Below are 16,355 nucleotides of genomic sequence, written 5' to 3' on the forward strand. Positions count from 1 at the left end.
TTGTCTAGAGTTGTCTAAAGTTGTCTAGAGTTGGATAGAATTGTCTAGAGTTGGCTAAAGTTGGCTAGAGTTGTCTAAAGTTAGCTATAGTTGGCTAAACGTGGCTAAACGTGGCTAAACGTGGCTAGAATTGACAACATTTCAGTCTACATTTACAACACTTCGGTAGACAACGTGGAGGACTCTGGTCACGTACCCTGGATCCACACAAAGCCGTAGAGGAAATAGAACTTTCCCCCCGTGTTGGGCCCTGGGCGCCAGTAGGCCCGGCGGATCTCGTTGGTTTTCTCTGTGAAGCTGGAGTTCTGCCTGATCTTATAGAGGACATGAGGAGGCAGGGAGCCATCTAGGTTGGTCTGGAATATCACACCTGGGTGAGAGCGAGGGGGAACATTATGTACAATAAACCTTTGACATTATTTCCTCATAATATGAAAGCTATTACCGATCGGAGGCTAGCTGCATGCCGTAGCCACTGCCCTCTCAGTAAAATCCATCTGGCCACCCGGGCCTGGCCATTAGCCACAATCTGTTTTTAACCGTAAAGTCTAATCGAGTGCCAAAGACACGTTTCCATTTTGTGATAATGTAATGGACAGCAAAGTTCTTAGGATTACATCAAGTCGTCTGCCCACTGCAGTGGTGAGTGTACTCACTGGCAAACACTGAGATGTTATCATGGTAGGCTTGGTTCAGTGTGTAGTTGACGATGCTGTCCTCATCCGGAAAACCCTTGAAGATATCCACACTGACCTGGAACAAGAAGAAGAAGAAAGAAGAATCCTTGCAGTCAATGGGAAATTGTCTTCTGCTTGATCCCAACCAGATGGCAGCCACAGTGCAGCGCCAACCCCCAAGAGCACAAGAAACGTCTATATCGGCAACATAGGCAATAATAGTCCCTGCCCTGGGCTCTGGTCAAAAGTAGTCAAACATATAGGGGAATAGGGTGCCATTTGGGATGAATCCTGGGACTATTGAATGGAGCTTTGCATCCTTGTCCAGAGCTGATTATCGGTGCTCATATTACTGCACGCCTGCTGTCTGTGTCCGGATCAATATACAGTACTCAAGCTCCACTGCTCTTCCTGTGTCAGTCTGAATCAAAACGCCCATGTCTACAGTTCTTCCTGCCCGTACACCAGAATCTTATAAAGCTCTCATGTAATGGATAGTGACCTTGGGCGTTCTTTCCAACCAGGACTACTACTACTAGATGTACTATTCATCTCTGTTGTTTTGTGTGTGTTTCTTTCTTTCTTTTTCATTCAAGTTTCATACTGACCTTGGACATGAAGTGTGTCCAGCCACAGGCGGCGTTGTCAATGGTGTCCAGCTGCTCCAGCAGGGTGGAGGTGTTGGGCAGGGTGTAGTTGCCCTCCAGCAACCCACGCAGCAGATCACTGTCTATCCCATTCAGCAGTTCCGGGTGACCACGTAGGTCAGAGGTCAACTAGGAAGAGGAATACATAAGCAGTTAATACACAGGTAGGCATATCCATGGGCTTATTGTCCAGTAGTGTGTATGTGTTTATGATGCAGTGTACATGTGGGCTTATCAGGCAAGATATGGACTGTATTAATATACTGTGTGGGGGACAATAATTTTTTTCAAGATCGCCAGTTAAATCTTATGCCATTTATCAGACAATATTACCTTATGAGGTGAGGTGAATAGTGTCTGTTACTGTATATGAAGAGAGGTAAAAGCTGTGTGTTACCTGCTGCATCCAGGCCAGGTGGTGGTGCAGCTTGCCCTCCTCCAGATAAGTCCTGAGCTGGGCAGAGATGTTGAGCCACACCCGGGCGTAGTGAGTCACGTTCCCCACAAACGCAAATGTCTCATTGGCCTTCACACAGAAGCAGAGTCACGGGTCACCGACACAGAAGAAGCTATCCCAGGCCTAGCTCTGGTCCAGGGTGTTAGGTGCAGCTTGCTGGTGCTGAGGCTTCCCAGTGTCAGCAAGCCGCATCCTGAAGCAGAGCTATCCCAGGCCTAGCTCTGGTCCAGGGTGTTAGGTGCAGCTTGCTGGTGCTGAGGCTTCCCAGTGTCAGCAAGCCGCATCCTGACGCAGAGCTATCCCAGGCCTAGCTCTGGTCCAGGGTGTTAGGTGCAGCTTGCTGGTGCTGAGGCTTCCCAGTGTCAGCAAGCCGCATCCTGAAGCAGCGCTATCCCAGTTCCATTAACGTCTCGTTACTCAATCCACATCCTTTCAACTGTCCTTTTCTGTTGAGTCCCTTCTGTGGCCCTTCCCTCTGCTCTCTACCTCTCTCCCTCCCTCTCTAGTTTTGTTAATTTCGTAAAACCCCTCCCTCCTCCAGTCCTCTTGCCAAGATAACAAATCTAGCTATAGACCATCTGCCAATAACAAGCCGGTGGTAACTAGTGGGATGTACAGAGAAACAGAGAATCAATGGCCAGTTGTGCATATGTTGTGGTATAGCGAGACCTCCGGGGACAGAGGATCGCATGATTCCTCTAGCCACGCATAGACTTCCTACACATCTTGCCCTTAACCCGATGTACAGAACATGTAGCTACGTGATTAATGTGTAAGGCTGGGATACAAATGACCATGGGGCTCCTAGTGAATTCCCAACATTTTCTCAATACACTGTGAGTCTCAAAGTGTCTGACAACAGCTAGGCCGTATAAATGAAAGAAAAAACTGGAGCACCGGCTATCCTCCATTTAGTTTTGGCATTTGGAAATAGATCACATCTTGTGTACGTAAGCACCCGTTTACCTCGTACTCTATCAAATGAATATAGACAATGCCTGGGCAGCAGTGTGCATAGTCCTATAGCCTAATGACACCTGAATAACTCTATTACAGTACTCTGTCTAGGTACAAGTCACTGTGTACATGCTACAGTACATCCACGATAACGATACAGTTGACAGTGCTTGAAAGAACACGGTCATGTACTTGCCTTCTGAATGACTTTGTCCACCTGTGAGCCGATGGGGGAGTAGAGGATCTTGGGATTTGTAGTCATCAGATGCACTAGTAAGCCCAGATTGCGCTGCTCTTTACTGGTAAAGCCCAGAGAGCTCATATTCCCTTGCTTTAAAGCCTCTGGCTCAATGATTCTGGAGACAGTAGACAGGGATCAACAACTTCAGCCTTTACGGCATAGGTGTTCTAACACACCTGATTTGCATTTTATCAATTTAAAACATCAGGGCCCTTGATTAGGTGAATCAGGTTATTATATGGCTGGAACATAAGCCTGCACACCCTGTAGATCTCTAGCCTGGTCCCAGATCTGTTCGTGCCCAAGCAACTCCATGGGTGACAGGGAATTGGCATGATAGCATAAACAGACTAGCACTCATGCAATTGGATCTGCAGTTAAAGAACAATGGCAGAAGGAAGGATCCTATTACATAGACACAAACCTGTTGTTCCCACACAGAATAGGCTGCAGCCCTGCCCACAGCTGCACAAAGGTAGAAAACGAGTGAGGGTTCTCTTCTTTCACATTCTCTTTCTCTCGTCCTCTCCCCTCCTCTCCGCCCTCCTCCCAGGGGTTCTCGGTGGTGTTGGGCCCCCAAGTGGTGGCGTTGAGGGACCAGGAAGTGGTGGTGTTGGCTGGAGCCCCAGGGGGGACGTGGCCAGCACAGGCCCCCTTGGGGAGCAGGCGAGCCAGGCCTGACAGCAGGTCTACATCCCTGAGGAGCTTCTCCACGTCAGCCAAGTCCTTCAGCAGAGCACCCAGGTGGGACTGGGACAGAGGGGCCGACGAGTTGGCTTGCTCCAGACGCAGCTGGCGAGAGAAGGCCGAAAGGTGTGGAGAGACAGAAGAAAGGGGGAGAGTATGAGAGCGGGAGAAAGAAAGAAAGAAAGAAAGAAAGAAAGAAAGAAAGAAAGAAAGAAAGAAAGAAAGAGATGTGGATAAGAATCAAAGGGAGAGAGAATAATGAGTATTAGAGATAGATACTGAGATAGATAGGGAACTGAGATAGATACTGAGGAGCCATAGAATTCCAAAGACAAGATCCACAGTATTTATTTATGTGTGTTTGATGAGGGAAAAGCACCTCACCACAGGGATTCTCAGTTCAAAGCAGCCATTGAGTGTGTCCCATATGCCACCCTATTTCCTATATAGTGCACTACTTTTTTTATGGGTCCTGGTTAAAGTTACAGCACTGAATAGGGAATAGGGTGCCATTTTGGATGAAGCGATTGTCTCTAATGTACCTTGTCAATGAGGCTCTGTGTGTCTATCTGCTCTCGTAGCTCCTGGCTCATCTCTCCAAAGCGCTCAGTCCTTTGTCCCGCCCCACCACCACATGCTGCGCTGTGATAGGCCTGGAGCAGGGACTGCTGCTTCTCAGGAACCAATAGGATCTTGCTCAGCTCACTAGTCCCATCCTCCCCACAGGTAAGCATTTCCAACATGGCACCAGTCAGGAGAACACCCTTTGAAAAAACAATCAACAGCACATTCAATACAATTCACCATCATCAGCATCAGCATCATCATCATGTATGGTATCAATTATTTCAGTGGTAGTCTTGTAAAGGCATTAATAAAGGTAATTGATTCAGGGTATACGATAAAGGCTATTGATAAAGGTAATTGATTCAGGGTATACGATAAAGGCTATTGATAAAGGTAATTGATTCAGGGTATAGAATAAAGGCTATTGATAAAGGTAATTGATTCAGGGTATAGAATAAAGGCTATTGATAAAGGTAATTGATTCAGGGTATACGATAAAGGCTATTGATAAAGGTAATTGATTCAGGGTATAGAATAAAGGCTATTGATAAAGGTAATTGATTCAGGGTATACGATAAAGGCTATTGATAAAGGTAATTGATTCAGGGTATACGATAAAGGCTATTGATAAAGGTAATTGATTCAGGGTATACAATAAAGGCTATTGATAAAGGTTATTGATTCAGGGTATACGATAAAGGCTATTGATAAAGGTAATTGATTCAGGGTATACAATAAAGGCTATTGATAAAGGTAATTGACTTAGGGTATACGATAAAGGCTATTGATTCAATAGAAAAAAGACAGGAAGAAGGAGGGAAGAAAAGGGGGATGATTAAGATAGAGGAGGATAGATAAGATAAGCAGTGCACCTCCACCTCCTTCAGTCCCTGGGGGTCGTATCTCTGGCCTGCCCCTCCTCCTGCTAGGCCTAAAGCCTGGGACATGAGTTTGAGTAGGGCCTGCCGATGGGCTGCTTTGGTTGGGTCTCGTAAAGCTTTGTGGATCAGTCCACCATCCAGACTTTGCATGACTCCCAGCATCTTCTCCTGAGGGGACGATAGGAGGGGATTACTGCTGAGCTAATACACAGACTCAATCAATTCAATTCAATATTTCCCATTAGTAGCCTACCTCCAGTTGAAGTATCTTCTCTGCAGGGGTATGTGTGGTCTCTTTTTCCCCTCCAGAACTGTGACTACTCCCCCCTCCAGTTCTGGGGTACAGGCCAAAGATCAGGTTGAATACCTGCAGTTCAGCAAGTGAAATAGAGGACCCACACACTCAGAGAACAGGAAGATAAACACACACACGCACGTGCACACACACACAAACACACACGCAAACACACACACAGGTGGCAGACAGGACTTCAGCGTTTGTTCGCATAGGGAAAGCTGTCAGAAAAACAGGATGATGAGGAGAAACAAGGAGGGACAGACAGAAAGTGACTGACTGGAGAAGATAAAGATGAGGACCTGATGCCAGGCCTAGACAATTAACTGAGACAGAGATGGAGGGAAACAGAAAGGTGGGAGGCACCGAGCCATATATTGATACTGTATGATTCAATGTCATTCCTCAATGACAATACGTCTTTGCCAAATCTGTAATCTTGGCAAACGGGTGTATATTCAAATTTAGATGTCAAAATTGTGTTATCTAAATGTAAATATACCCAATAGCCAAGATTTCAGATTTGGCAGTCTATACTAACATTGTTTCTTACTTCCTTGTTCATCAGTCATGTCACAACATTTGAATGTAAACCCTGCATTACCCCATAACTAAAACAGTCCCCAGGGGGTAGATGAGGACTATGGAGGTACTGTGTGTGTGTGTGTGTGTGTGTGTGTGTGTGTGTGTGTGTGTGTGTGTGTGTGTGCGTGCGTGCGTGCGTGCGTGCGTGCGTGCGTGCGTGCACATGTGTGTGTGTGTGCTTGCGTGCGTGTACATGTGTGTGTGCACATGCATGTGACAGGATCACAGACCTCTTTGAGGTTGACAGGAGTGGAGAGCAGCAGGCTGGCGGTGTCATTGGGGAGGGACAGATTCCTGACCAGGAACTGATGGAACACTGACTGGTTCTTCAACACACTGGCTACTGTGAACCCTGCAGGGCAAGAATCACACAGCACAACCACAGATAATATACATGAAGACTTCCAGGAACTGCTTATCCAATAGAAATTGCACAGAACAGTGTCAAATGCAGTGTACGTACATCCAATAACTTGTAGGTGCCGGGTACAAAAATATACGAATGGGATTAAGATAGATAAACTACTCTGAAAATGTAGTTTACCAAGCTACCAATTACTTCACACTGGAAGAAATTAAGCTACACTAAAGCTACCCTTAAGAAAAATATAACTTACTTAACTAAAGTTACTTTGAAAAAGTAGTTCAGTACATCCAAGCTACTTTTTGAAGAATTATCATATGTACATCTGAAATGTCATAGACTACAAATTGCAAGACAGATCACTTTGGGGTCATATGCTAACAGAATGTGTAATTTAGCATATTCAACACAGAAACTGTGTTTCAAGTGAGAATTAGGCAGGTCGGATGATGAAAAAGAAAGGAAATGATTGCCTACTTCACCCAAAAACAGTACTGTGTAGTTCCAGTAGTTAGCTACACCACTACATGGCAAAAAAGTAATGAACTACTGAAAATACTACCTATTCTTCCGGCGCCGATAGAGAAGGCCGCCTCGCTTCGCGTTCCTAGGAAACTATGCAGTTTTTTGTTTTTTTACGTGTTATTTCTTACATTGGTACCCCATGTCATCTTAGGTTTCATTACATACAGTCGAGAAGAACTACTGAACATAAGAGCAGCGTCAACTCACCATCAGTACGACCAAGAATATGACTTTCGCGAAGCGGATCCTGTGTTCTGCCTTTCACCCAGGACAACGGAATGGATCCCAGCCGGCGACCCAAAAAAACAACTTCGTAAAAGGGGGAAACGGAGCGGTCTTCTGGTCAGACTCCGGAGACGGGCACATCGTGCACCACTACCTAGCATTCTTCTCGCCAATGTCCAGTCTCTTGACAACAAGGTTGATGAAATCCGAGCAAGGGTAGCATTCCAGAGGGACATCAGAGACTGTAACGTTCTTTGCTTCACGGAAACATGGCTCACTGGAGAGACGCTATCGGAGTCGGTGCAGCCAGCTGGTTTCTCCACGCATCGCGCAGACAGAAACAAACATCTTTCTGGTAAGAAGAAGGGCGGGGGCGTATGCTTCATGGTTAACGTGACGTGGTGTGGCCACAACAACATACAGGAACTCAAGTCCTTCTGTTCACCTGATTTAGAATTCCTCACAATCAAATGTCGACCGCATTATCTACCAAGGGAATTCTCTTCGATTATAATCACAGCGGTATATATTCCCCCCCAAGCAGGCACATCGATGGCTCTGAACTAACTTTATTTGACTCTTTGCAAACTGGAATCCATTTATCCGGAGGCTGCATTCATAGTAGCTGGGGATTTTAACAAGGCCAATCTGAAAACAAGACTCCCTAAATTTTATCAGCATATCGATTGCGCAACCAGGGCTGGAAAAACCTTGGATCATTGCTATTCTAACTTCCGCGACGCATATAAGGCCCTGCCCCGCTCTCCTTTCGGAAAAGCTGACCACGACTACATTTTGTTGATCCCTGCCTACAGACAGAAACTAAAATAAGAAGCTCCCGCGCTGAGGTCTGTTCAACGCTGGTCCGACCAATCTGATTCCACACTCCAAGACTGCTTCCATCACGTGGACTGGGATATGTTTCGTATTGCGTCAGACAACAACATTGACGATTACGCTGATTCGGTGAGCGAGTTCATTAGAACGTGCGTTGAAGATGTCGTTCCCATAGCAACGATTAAAACATTCCCAAACCAGAAACCGTGGATTGATGGCAGCATTCGTGTGAAACTGAAAGCCCGAACCACTGCTTTTAATCAGGGCAAGGTGACCGGAAACATGACCGAATACAAACAGTGTAACTATTCCCTCCGCAAGGCAATCAAACAAGCTAAGCGTCAGTATAGAGACAAAGTAGAATCTCAATTCAACGGCTCAGACACAAGAGGTATGTGGCAGGGTCTACAGTCAATCACGGATTACAAAAAGAAAACCAGCCCCATCACGGACCAGGATGTCTTGCTCCCAGGCAGACTAAATCACTTTTTTGCCCCCTTTGAGGACAATTCAGTGCCACTGACACGGCCCGCAACTAAAACATGCGGACTCTCCTTCACTGCAGCCGACGTGAGGAAAACATTTAAACGTGTCAACCCTCGCAAGGCTGCAGGCCCAGACGGCATCCAAAGCCGCGCCCTCAGAGCATGCGCAAACCAGCTGGCCGGTGTGTTTACGGACATATTCAATCAATCCCTATCCCAGTCTGTTGTTCCCACATGCTTCAAGAGGGCCACCACTGTTCCTGTTCCCAAGAAAGCTAAGGTAACTGAGCTAAACGACTACCGCCCCGTAGCACTCACTTCCGTCATCATGAAGTGCTTTGAGAGACTAGTCAAGGACCATATCACCTCCACCCCACCTGACACCCTAGACCCACTCCAATTTGCTTACCGCCCAAATAGGTCCAAATATATCACTAGCCACTTTAAACAATGCTACCTAATATAATGTTTACATACCCTATATTATTCATCTCATATGTATATGTATATACTGTACTCTATATCATCTACTGCATCTTTATGTAATACATGTATCACTAGCCACTTTAACTATGCCACTTTGTTTACATACTCATCTCATATGTATATACTGCACTCAATACCATCTACTGTATCTTGCCTATGCCGCTCTGTACCATCACTCATTCATATATCTTTATGTACATATTCTTTATCCCCTTACACTTGTGTCTATAAGGTAGTAGTTTTGGAATTGTTAGCTAGATTACTTGTTGGTTATTACTGCATTGTCGGAACTAGAAGCACAAGCATTTCGCTACACTCGCATTAACATCTGCTAACCATGTGTATGTGACAAATAACATTTTATTTGATTTGATTTAGATTGGATTTTAGTTCAACTACTACCAAGCTACTGCAAAACCTAGTTAAATTACTAGTTAAACTACATGTAGTTCACTACTCCCCAACACTGCAAACAGATGAATGTTCCTGCAGTTTATTGTGTAATGTTTCAACCCAAAGGTCTTTGTCCTCCTGAAACTTTTTTGTGCATGTGTATCACTTGGGTGTGGTACGCACACACACTGCAGGAAATCACTGTCCAGAGAGAGCACTTGTTTCTTTCTAGAATTCCTCAAGCTTATTGATTTCCGTGCCCTGAAAGGACAAACACAAACCTTTGATTTGAAAGGTTAAATTGCTTGTCTTCCAAATCTGTCTACAGCTGGTGTCCTCAATATTGAGAGCAGAGGTAGTTTAAAGAGGTACAGGTTTACTGTAACACAGACACACACACACTCACACACACACACACACACACACACACACACACACACACACACACACACACACACACACACACACACACACACACACACACACACACACAGAGCTGTTTAACCGTGTTACCAACGGTTATGGACCATCATGAAAATAAAATAACTGTCATAACCTTTCAAAAATAAATGTGACACACACACCTTGGCTGGTGTTGAAATTGTTGTCCAGTGGGTAGGGCCCTGCTGATGTGCTGAGGCTCTCCAGGTGTTGCTGTAGGGACTCCAGCTCCTGGCCCAGTCCTGGCCTGTCTGCTGTGAACAGGTGGTTCTGTAACACCACCTCACGGATCCGCTCCAACAACTGGGTGACACTGGGGGAAGGGAGAGGGAGGGGTGAAATAGAGGTGAGTGAGGGAAAGAAAGGTGGAAAGAGTGGAGGGAGTGAAAGGAAGGGACAAAGAGAGAGAGAGTGAGAGAGAGCGAGAGAGAGGGGAGGAGAGATGAGAGGGGGAGGGAAGAGAGAGAGAGAGAACAGATGAGAGAGAGAGAGAGAGGGAAAGGGAGAGGGAGGACAGATGAGAGAGAGAGAGAGAGAGAGAGAGAGGGAGAGGGAGGACAGATGAGAGAGAGAGAGAGAGAGAGAGAGAGAGGGAGAGGGAGGACAGATGATTTGAGAGAGAGAGAGAGAGAGAGAGAAAGCAGAGATGAGAGAGAAAAGAGAAAAGAGAGCGTATTGAGAGAGGTGTGGGGTCTAGTTATAGGTAAGGACACAATGACAGTCCCCTCCCATTAGGAGAGGCCAACAAATCAAAAAACGAATCAGAAGGAGATTAATCAATCACATGCATACAATTACAGGTAATGACCATCATCCAATCCTACTGTTAAGTGTTATGGACATTAACACTGTTAGGACATTAGTGCTTAGTGGCATTAAACTATTAGCTGCCTGTCATAAAGAGGAGAGAAACAGAAGGGGGAGGTAGGGAGAGAGAGAGAGAGAGAGAGAGAGAGAGAGAGAGAGAGTGAAAGCTGGGACTGTTTAACTCACGTGGAGTTCTTGTACTGTAGGAAGCCAAACTCGTCCCTCTGGCCATCGGGACACAGAGACTGCATGATGGGAATGATGCCTGCTGAGGTGAGGGGAGCCGCGCTGTAGAAGGCTGGACATACAGGATGGACACCAGGGAAGGACAGGGGAGACAGGTGGTAGGTAGGGAAGACAAGAATTGAGAGAGAGGACAGGGATAAAGAAGGGCAGGGAGAGATAGGCAGGACACAGATAGGCAGGACAAAGAGATATGATTCACAGGAAAAGCAAGGAAGAGAGAGAAGGGAGAGGATTAAAGGATTGGTTGGGAGGAGGTTGGAGGGTTTGAATGTGAAGACCAAACCCCAAAAAGTATGTCAAATGAGTAAAGAGAAAAAGAGAGAGGAAGTTAGAAAGAAATAAGAAAAACCCAGAACACAGATAACACATAGTCAGTAGCCAGAGAGGAGAGGGACCAAGATGTCACGGCTGAATTCTTGGACATAATGTCATCATTCTGTCTCAACAAAATGCTGCTTTTGTTCCTAAACCACTCATAAATGGTGACTGCTGGACATGCTTTCACCAAACCTGCAAAAAAAAACTAGGTCTATACTAACAAGGTCTGGACATAATGAAAGGTGCCCCGCAGGGGTCGATTCTGGGTCCTGTACTTTTTACTGTTTACATTAACAATATTGATGTCTGTAAAACTGTTTTAACTGCACTTGTATGCCAATGATACTGTTGTGTACACTATTACTCCACCTTCATTGTACTAAAGAAAAACTTTATTGATCTGAAATTAGTATTGAATGCAGGTAAAACTAAATATATGTTGTTCTCTAGAGTGCATAAAAATAACTTAATTTAAGCATATGTACTTTGGATGGTGTTCATATTGATAGTGTCCCTACTTACAAATACAGTATCTGTGCATCTGGATAGATGAAAGGCTGTCTTTTAAAAAACATATTGATTACTTAGTTAAAAAGCTAAGAATGAAAATGGGTTTCTTCTATAGAAATAGGTCATGCCTCTCGCTAAATAGTAGAAACCAGATTTTTAAGTCGATGCTCCTAACAATTCTAGACTATGGCGACATCTTCTATATGAACACAGCTGCATCTTCATTAAAGCCGCTAGCTACTATGGATACAGTTTATCATAGCGCACTGTGCTTTACTACGGGCAACAGTTTTAGTACTCATCACTCCATTCTCTACCAGAAAGTTGGTTGGCTCTCTTTGATGTCACGTAGATTGATACTTTTCTTTTCGATTTTTACTTTAACCGCTTTTTCTCCACAATTTGGTATCCAATGGTATCCAATTGGTAGTTACAGTCTTGTCTCATCGCTGCAACTCCCGTACGGACTCGGGAGAGGCGAAGGTCGGGAGCCATGTGTCCTCCGAAACACGACCCGACCAAGCTGCACTGCTTCTTGACACAATGCCCCTGTGTCGGAGGAAACACCGTACACCTGGCGACCGTGTCAGTGTGCATGCGCCCGGCCCGCCACAGGAGTCGCTAGAGTGCGACGGGACAAGGACATCCCCGCCGGCCAAACCCTCCCCTAATTCAGGGCTCATCTGTAAAAGAGACCATGTCTCAGTATGACTCCCTGATAAAATAAAGGTTAAATAAAATAATACTGTACAGTGGAATGGTCCATGTTTCCATGACTACCGTGGAGAGTTTTTCTTAACCTTTCTCTCTCAGCAGCTCCATCCATCCGCCTAGCAACAACACTCTCTATTCTCTTCAATGATACATCCAGTTCATCCCTCATATTACACTGTCAAGCATCCCTTTGGATAAAACAATAAGCATCCTAACGATGCATATCCTGGCTATCAACAAATAGGCCACTTTGAGAATGTATTGTTTGATATAACGGTTGCCTTGATTGGCAATGTAGAGCGCTACGTATTACGGATATTACTAAAAGCTGTTTGGGATCTAGGTCTATAAATTATTAAACGGATCAACTAGTGTTCTGATGATAATGCAGTTTTGTCTGATTGTTCTTAATGTGCAGTGATATTTTGCAGCTTTTTTGTTAATATAAGACTTGGGTATAAAAATGAATTACCCCCCGTGATTATAAAAATCTATCCATCTCACCAATGTTGCTTTATCCTAATAAAACCGGATGCTAAACTGCTGACACTTACTCTGGTGCTATTACTGTCTCATTGAATAACCTATAAAAATTGGAAATACCCACTTCTGAGCCAATTCCAGATGAAGGAGTCCTTATGTGAGCACTTCTCATGATGGTCTAGGATGAAGCAGCCCCTAGAGACACTGGTCTAAGGTCAGTTTGTTTTGGGTTTCCCACCTCTGATGGTTACTGTAAGGTTTGGAGAGGGTAAACTGATCCCAGATCTGTACCTAAGGGCAATCAGTATTCAGAGCTGCTGACGCGGTGGAATGAGTCAAAAGCTTCAAGTTACTAAGCGTGCACATCACAGAGGACCTGACATGGACCAACCATACTATTACCACGGTGAAGAAGGAGCAACACACACAGGGATCATGCCGCTTCTCCTTCCAGGCACTACTAACCCTGTGTCACGGCAAAGTAGACTATAAAGATGTTAAACCACAGAACGTGCCTGTCAAAAGGTTCTGTTTCTGAGAATGTTGAAGGAGTGTTCCTTGATAACTGCATGGCTGGGATTGAAGTCCTGTGTTGCTTCGTTGGTAAGAGCAGAACACAAGGAACATCCAAGGTTGTGGGTTCAATTCCCACAGGGATTTCAAAGACCTACACTTACAAAACGTGTATGCATTGTACTGTGCTGTAAGGAGGCCCGAGCACACCCCCATTCACATCATCATACTTTATCATATTGACACATCCCATGTGCTGCTGCTACTGTTTAATCTATCCTGTTGCCTAGTCACTTTATTCCTAGTTATTTGTGCATATCCACCTCAATTACCTCGTAGACTCAGTACTGGTACTCCGTATTTATAGCCAAGTTATTATTACTCATTGTGTATTTATTAACACTTTTATTATTACGTATTATTTCTCTATTTTCTTTCTCTCTGCCTCGTTGGGAAGGGCCCGTAAGCATTTCACTGCTAGTCCACACCTGTTGTGTACGAAGCATGTGGCTAATAAAGTTTGATTTGACACATACACACTCAGGCACACACACACAAACACGCACACACACGCACACACGCACACACACGCACACACACACACACACACACACACACACACACACACACACACACACACACACACACACACACACACACACACACACACACACACACACACACAGTCAATGCTGTTGTTCTATTATATATATAATTTATTATACTGCGCGACCAAGACACGGCCAACTTTATATCAGTAAATACGGTCTATTATTACTATGCATACTAGCTCTTTTATTACTTGATACAGTATTTTTGACCTTGACTTATTTTCTTGTTTTTCTTGATATAGATTATTGTTCTGCATTATTGAGGGAGCTGGCACACAAGTATTTCGCTGCATCTTTTATGCCCTCCGTAAACTGTGACGATTAGTATAGATGTTTTTTTTATGTTATCCTATTCCCTATGTAGTTCACTATTTTTGACCAGGGCTAATAATGCTCTGGTCAAAAGTAGTGCACTAAATACGAAATTGGGTACCATTTGGGACGCACCCAGTCCTATCTTTCACATTACAACCCAGTTCAGTCCGGACATCTGGTCCCCCTTCACACACTGAGCCCAGGATAAAAGGACACAAGATCATCAAAGGTCAATGGTTTAGTAGATCAGTCAACCAGCGGAAAAGTAGATCAAGTGTCAGTCAGTTAGATCTAGTTCCAGACAGATTTATGGTAGAGGTATGTGATGTATACAAGATGTAGTATATGTTGCTACCAGTAACTGGTTATCACAGAAACATAGACACAGGCACACATACTGATTCCCACATACTCACACACACAGACAACATTCACCTTCAAATCCACACGGACAGCCCAGTGACTTTATTTGTGATCATGACCGTGTACGTGCAGTCACAGATAACATTTTGTATTTGCTCCCTACACAATTTGAGCCGGTGGTTGTGCGCCCGCGTGTGTGTATGTGTGTGTGTGTATATGTGGCAGGGTGCCAGTGTGTGCCTTACAACGCTAACCTGGGCACAAAGCTCTTTAGTATTAGTCAGATGTGTGAAATCGGATCTGTTGGCTGGAGATGACATTGTAGACAGATCCCACCCCAGTCACTGAGAATACGTCCCAAATGGCACCCTATCCCCTATATAATGCACTGTCCTGGTAAAAACTAGTGTACTATAAAGGGAACTACGGTGCTGACAACACAGAGACCAGGAGGGGAGGCATGCAATTTTTTTTTAAATATTTGACATTGAAGTTCTTTAACAGACACTGTTATCCAGAGGAACTTAAATAAGCAATTAGGGTTAAGTGCCCTGCTCAGGAGCACATTGACAGATTTGTCACCTAGTCGGCTCAGAGCTCTTAACCGCTAGGCTACCACACACACAAATATTAGGAGACCCGAGTCAGAGTCAAGGTAAATATAACCATAGTTGAGATTTCCATGAATGAGTCAGTCACAGCCACAATAATAAAGACGTGTTTGACACTTACAGACTGCTCTAGCATGCAGTGAACATGCATCATGCGGAGGAGACAACAGAGAGTAGAGAAGAGAAAAAGAAGACAGAGAGAGAGAGAGAGAGGGAGAGATATAAAAAGAGAAAGAGTAGAGGGCCATAGAATAAAAGAGAGAGAAAAAACATGTAAATAAAACAGGTGTGTATGTCTGTGGACAATGACAGTGCACAAACTAACATGACTAAACATGACTAACAGTACTATGAATGACAACACGACTAGACAGTAGTGTCTTTGCAACCAGCCCTTCACTAGCAGATTAGCAAAGCTAACTTTGGCCTTCTACAACTAAACAGAAATACGTGGCAACTCACAACAACACACGTCGGCTGTCTCAAATGGCACCCTATTCCCTTTAAAGTGCACTACTTTTGATCCAGTAGTGCACTATATAGGGAATACAGTGCCATTTGAGATGCATACATTCCACATTTAGGCCAACATGCGTCTGTATCTACGTCTGTATCTACGGCGCATTGTAGGCTACAGCACTGTTCATTGTCTTCTCGAACTCCACAGTGGGACTGTCAATGAAGGTATGGTTAGATTAATGTTTTTGAACTGATGGACCCCTTCCCCACTGGGAGGCAATAGTGAGGTAAGCATGGGAGATTCTCACGCATCCACAGCACAGTAAACTAACCAACCACTAACCACCATCGCTCCTCAACCCTCTGCATCCTGGCCTCCTCTCATCTTCTTCTGCATCTTAACCTGGTCCCAGATCTATTTGTGCTCTTGCCAAATCCATTGCTGTCCTGGTCAGTTGTTGTTACCCCCATATTCAAGTCTGGAGATTGTTTTATGGTCAATAATTATAGACCTACACTCAGTGTACAAAACATAAAGAACACCTGCTCTTTCCATGACATAGACTGACCAAGTGAATCCAGGTGAAAGCTAGGATCCCGTATTGATGCCACTTGATAAATGTAGATGAAGGCGAGGAGACAAGTTGAAGAAGGA

At 44.6% G+C, this 16,355-nt stretch overlaps 1 protein-coding gene across 2 annotated transcripts in view; it reads right to left on the reverse strand.

Annotated features, from left to right (window-relative positions):
- LOC139411169 (ATP-binding cassette, sub-family A (ABC1), member 2) overlaps positions 1-16,355 on the reverse strand; it is an 89,422-nt gene that overhangs the window by 25,264 nt on the left and 47,803 nt on the right. For both annotated transcript variants that reach the window (XM_071157081.1, XM_071157080.1), the window contains exons 3-14: positions 10,744-10,855; positions 9,894-10,063; positions 6,225-6,346; positions 5,368-5,481; positions 5,106-5,282; positions 4,209-4,430; positions 3,404-3,771; positions 2,935-3,094; positions 1,722-1,850; positions 1,286-1,453; positions 657-753; positions 197-370 (exon numbers count right to left, since the gene is read on the reverse strand). In XM_071157081.1, the coding sequence (XP_071013182.1) occupies positions 197-370; positions 657-753; positions 1,286-1,453; positions 1,722-1,850; positions 2,935-3,094; positions 3,404-3,771; positions 4,209-4,430; positions 5,106-5,282; positions 5,368-5,481; positions 6,225-6,346; positions 9,894-10,063; positions 10,744-10,855 (2,013 nt within the window). The remainder of the gene's footprint in view (positions 1-196; positions 371-656; positions 754-1,285; positions 1,454-1,721; positions 1,851-2,934; positions 3,095-3,403; positions 3,772-4,208; positions 4,431-5,105; positions 5,283-5,367; positions 5,482-6,224; positions 6,347-9,893; positions 10,064-10,743; positions 10,856-16,355) is intronic.

This window comes from Oncorhynchus clarkii, chromosome 6 (genome assembly GCF_045791955.1).
Source record: "Oncorhynchus clarkii lewisi isolate Uvic-CL-2024 chromosome 6, UVic_Ocla_1.0, whole genome shotgun sequence".
Taxonomy (NCBI): domain Eukaryota; kingdom Metazoa; phylum Chordata; class Actinopteri; order Salmoniformes; family Salmonidae; genus Oncorhynchus; species Oncorhynchus clarkii.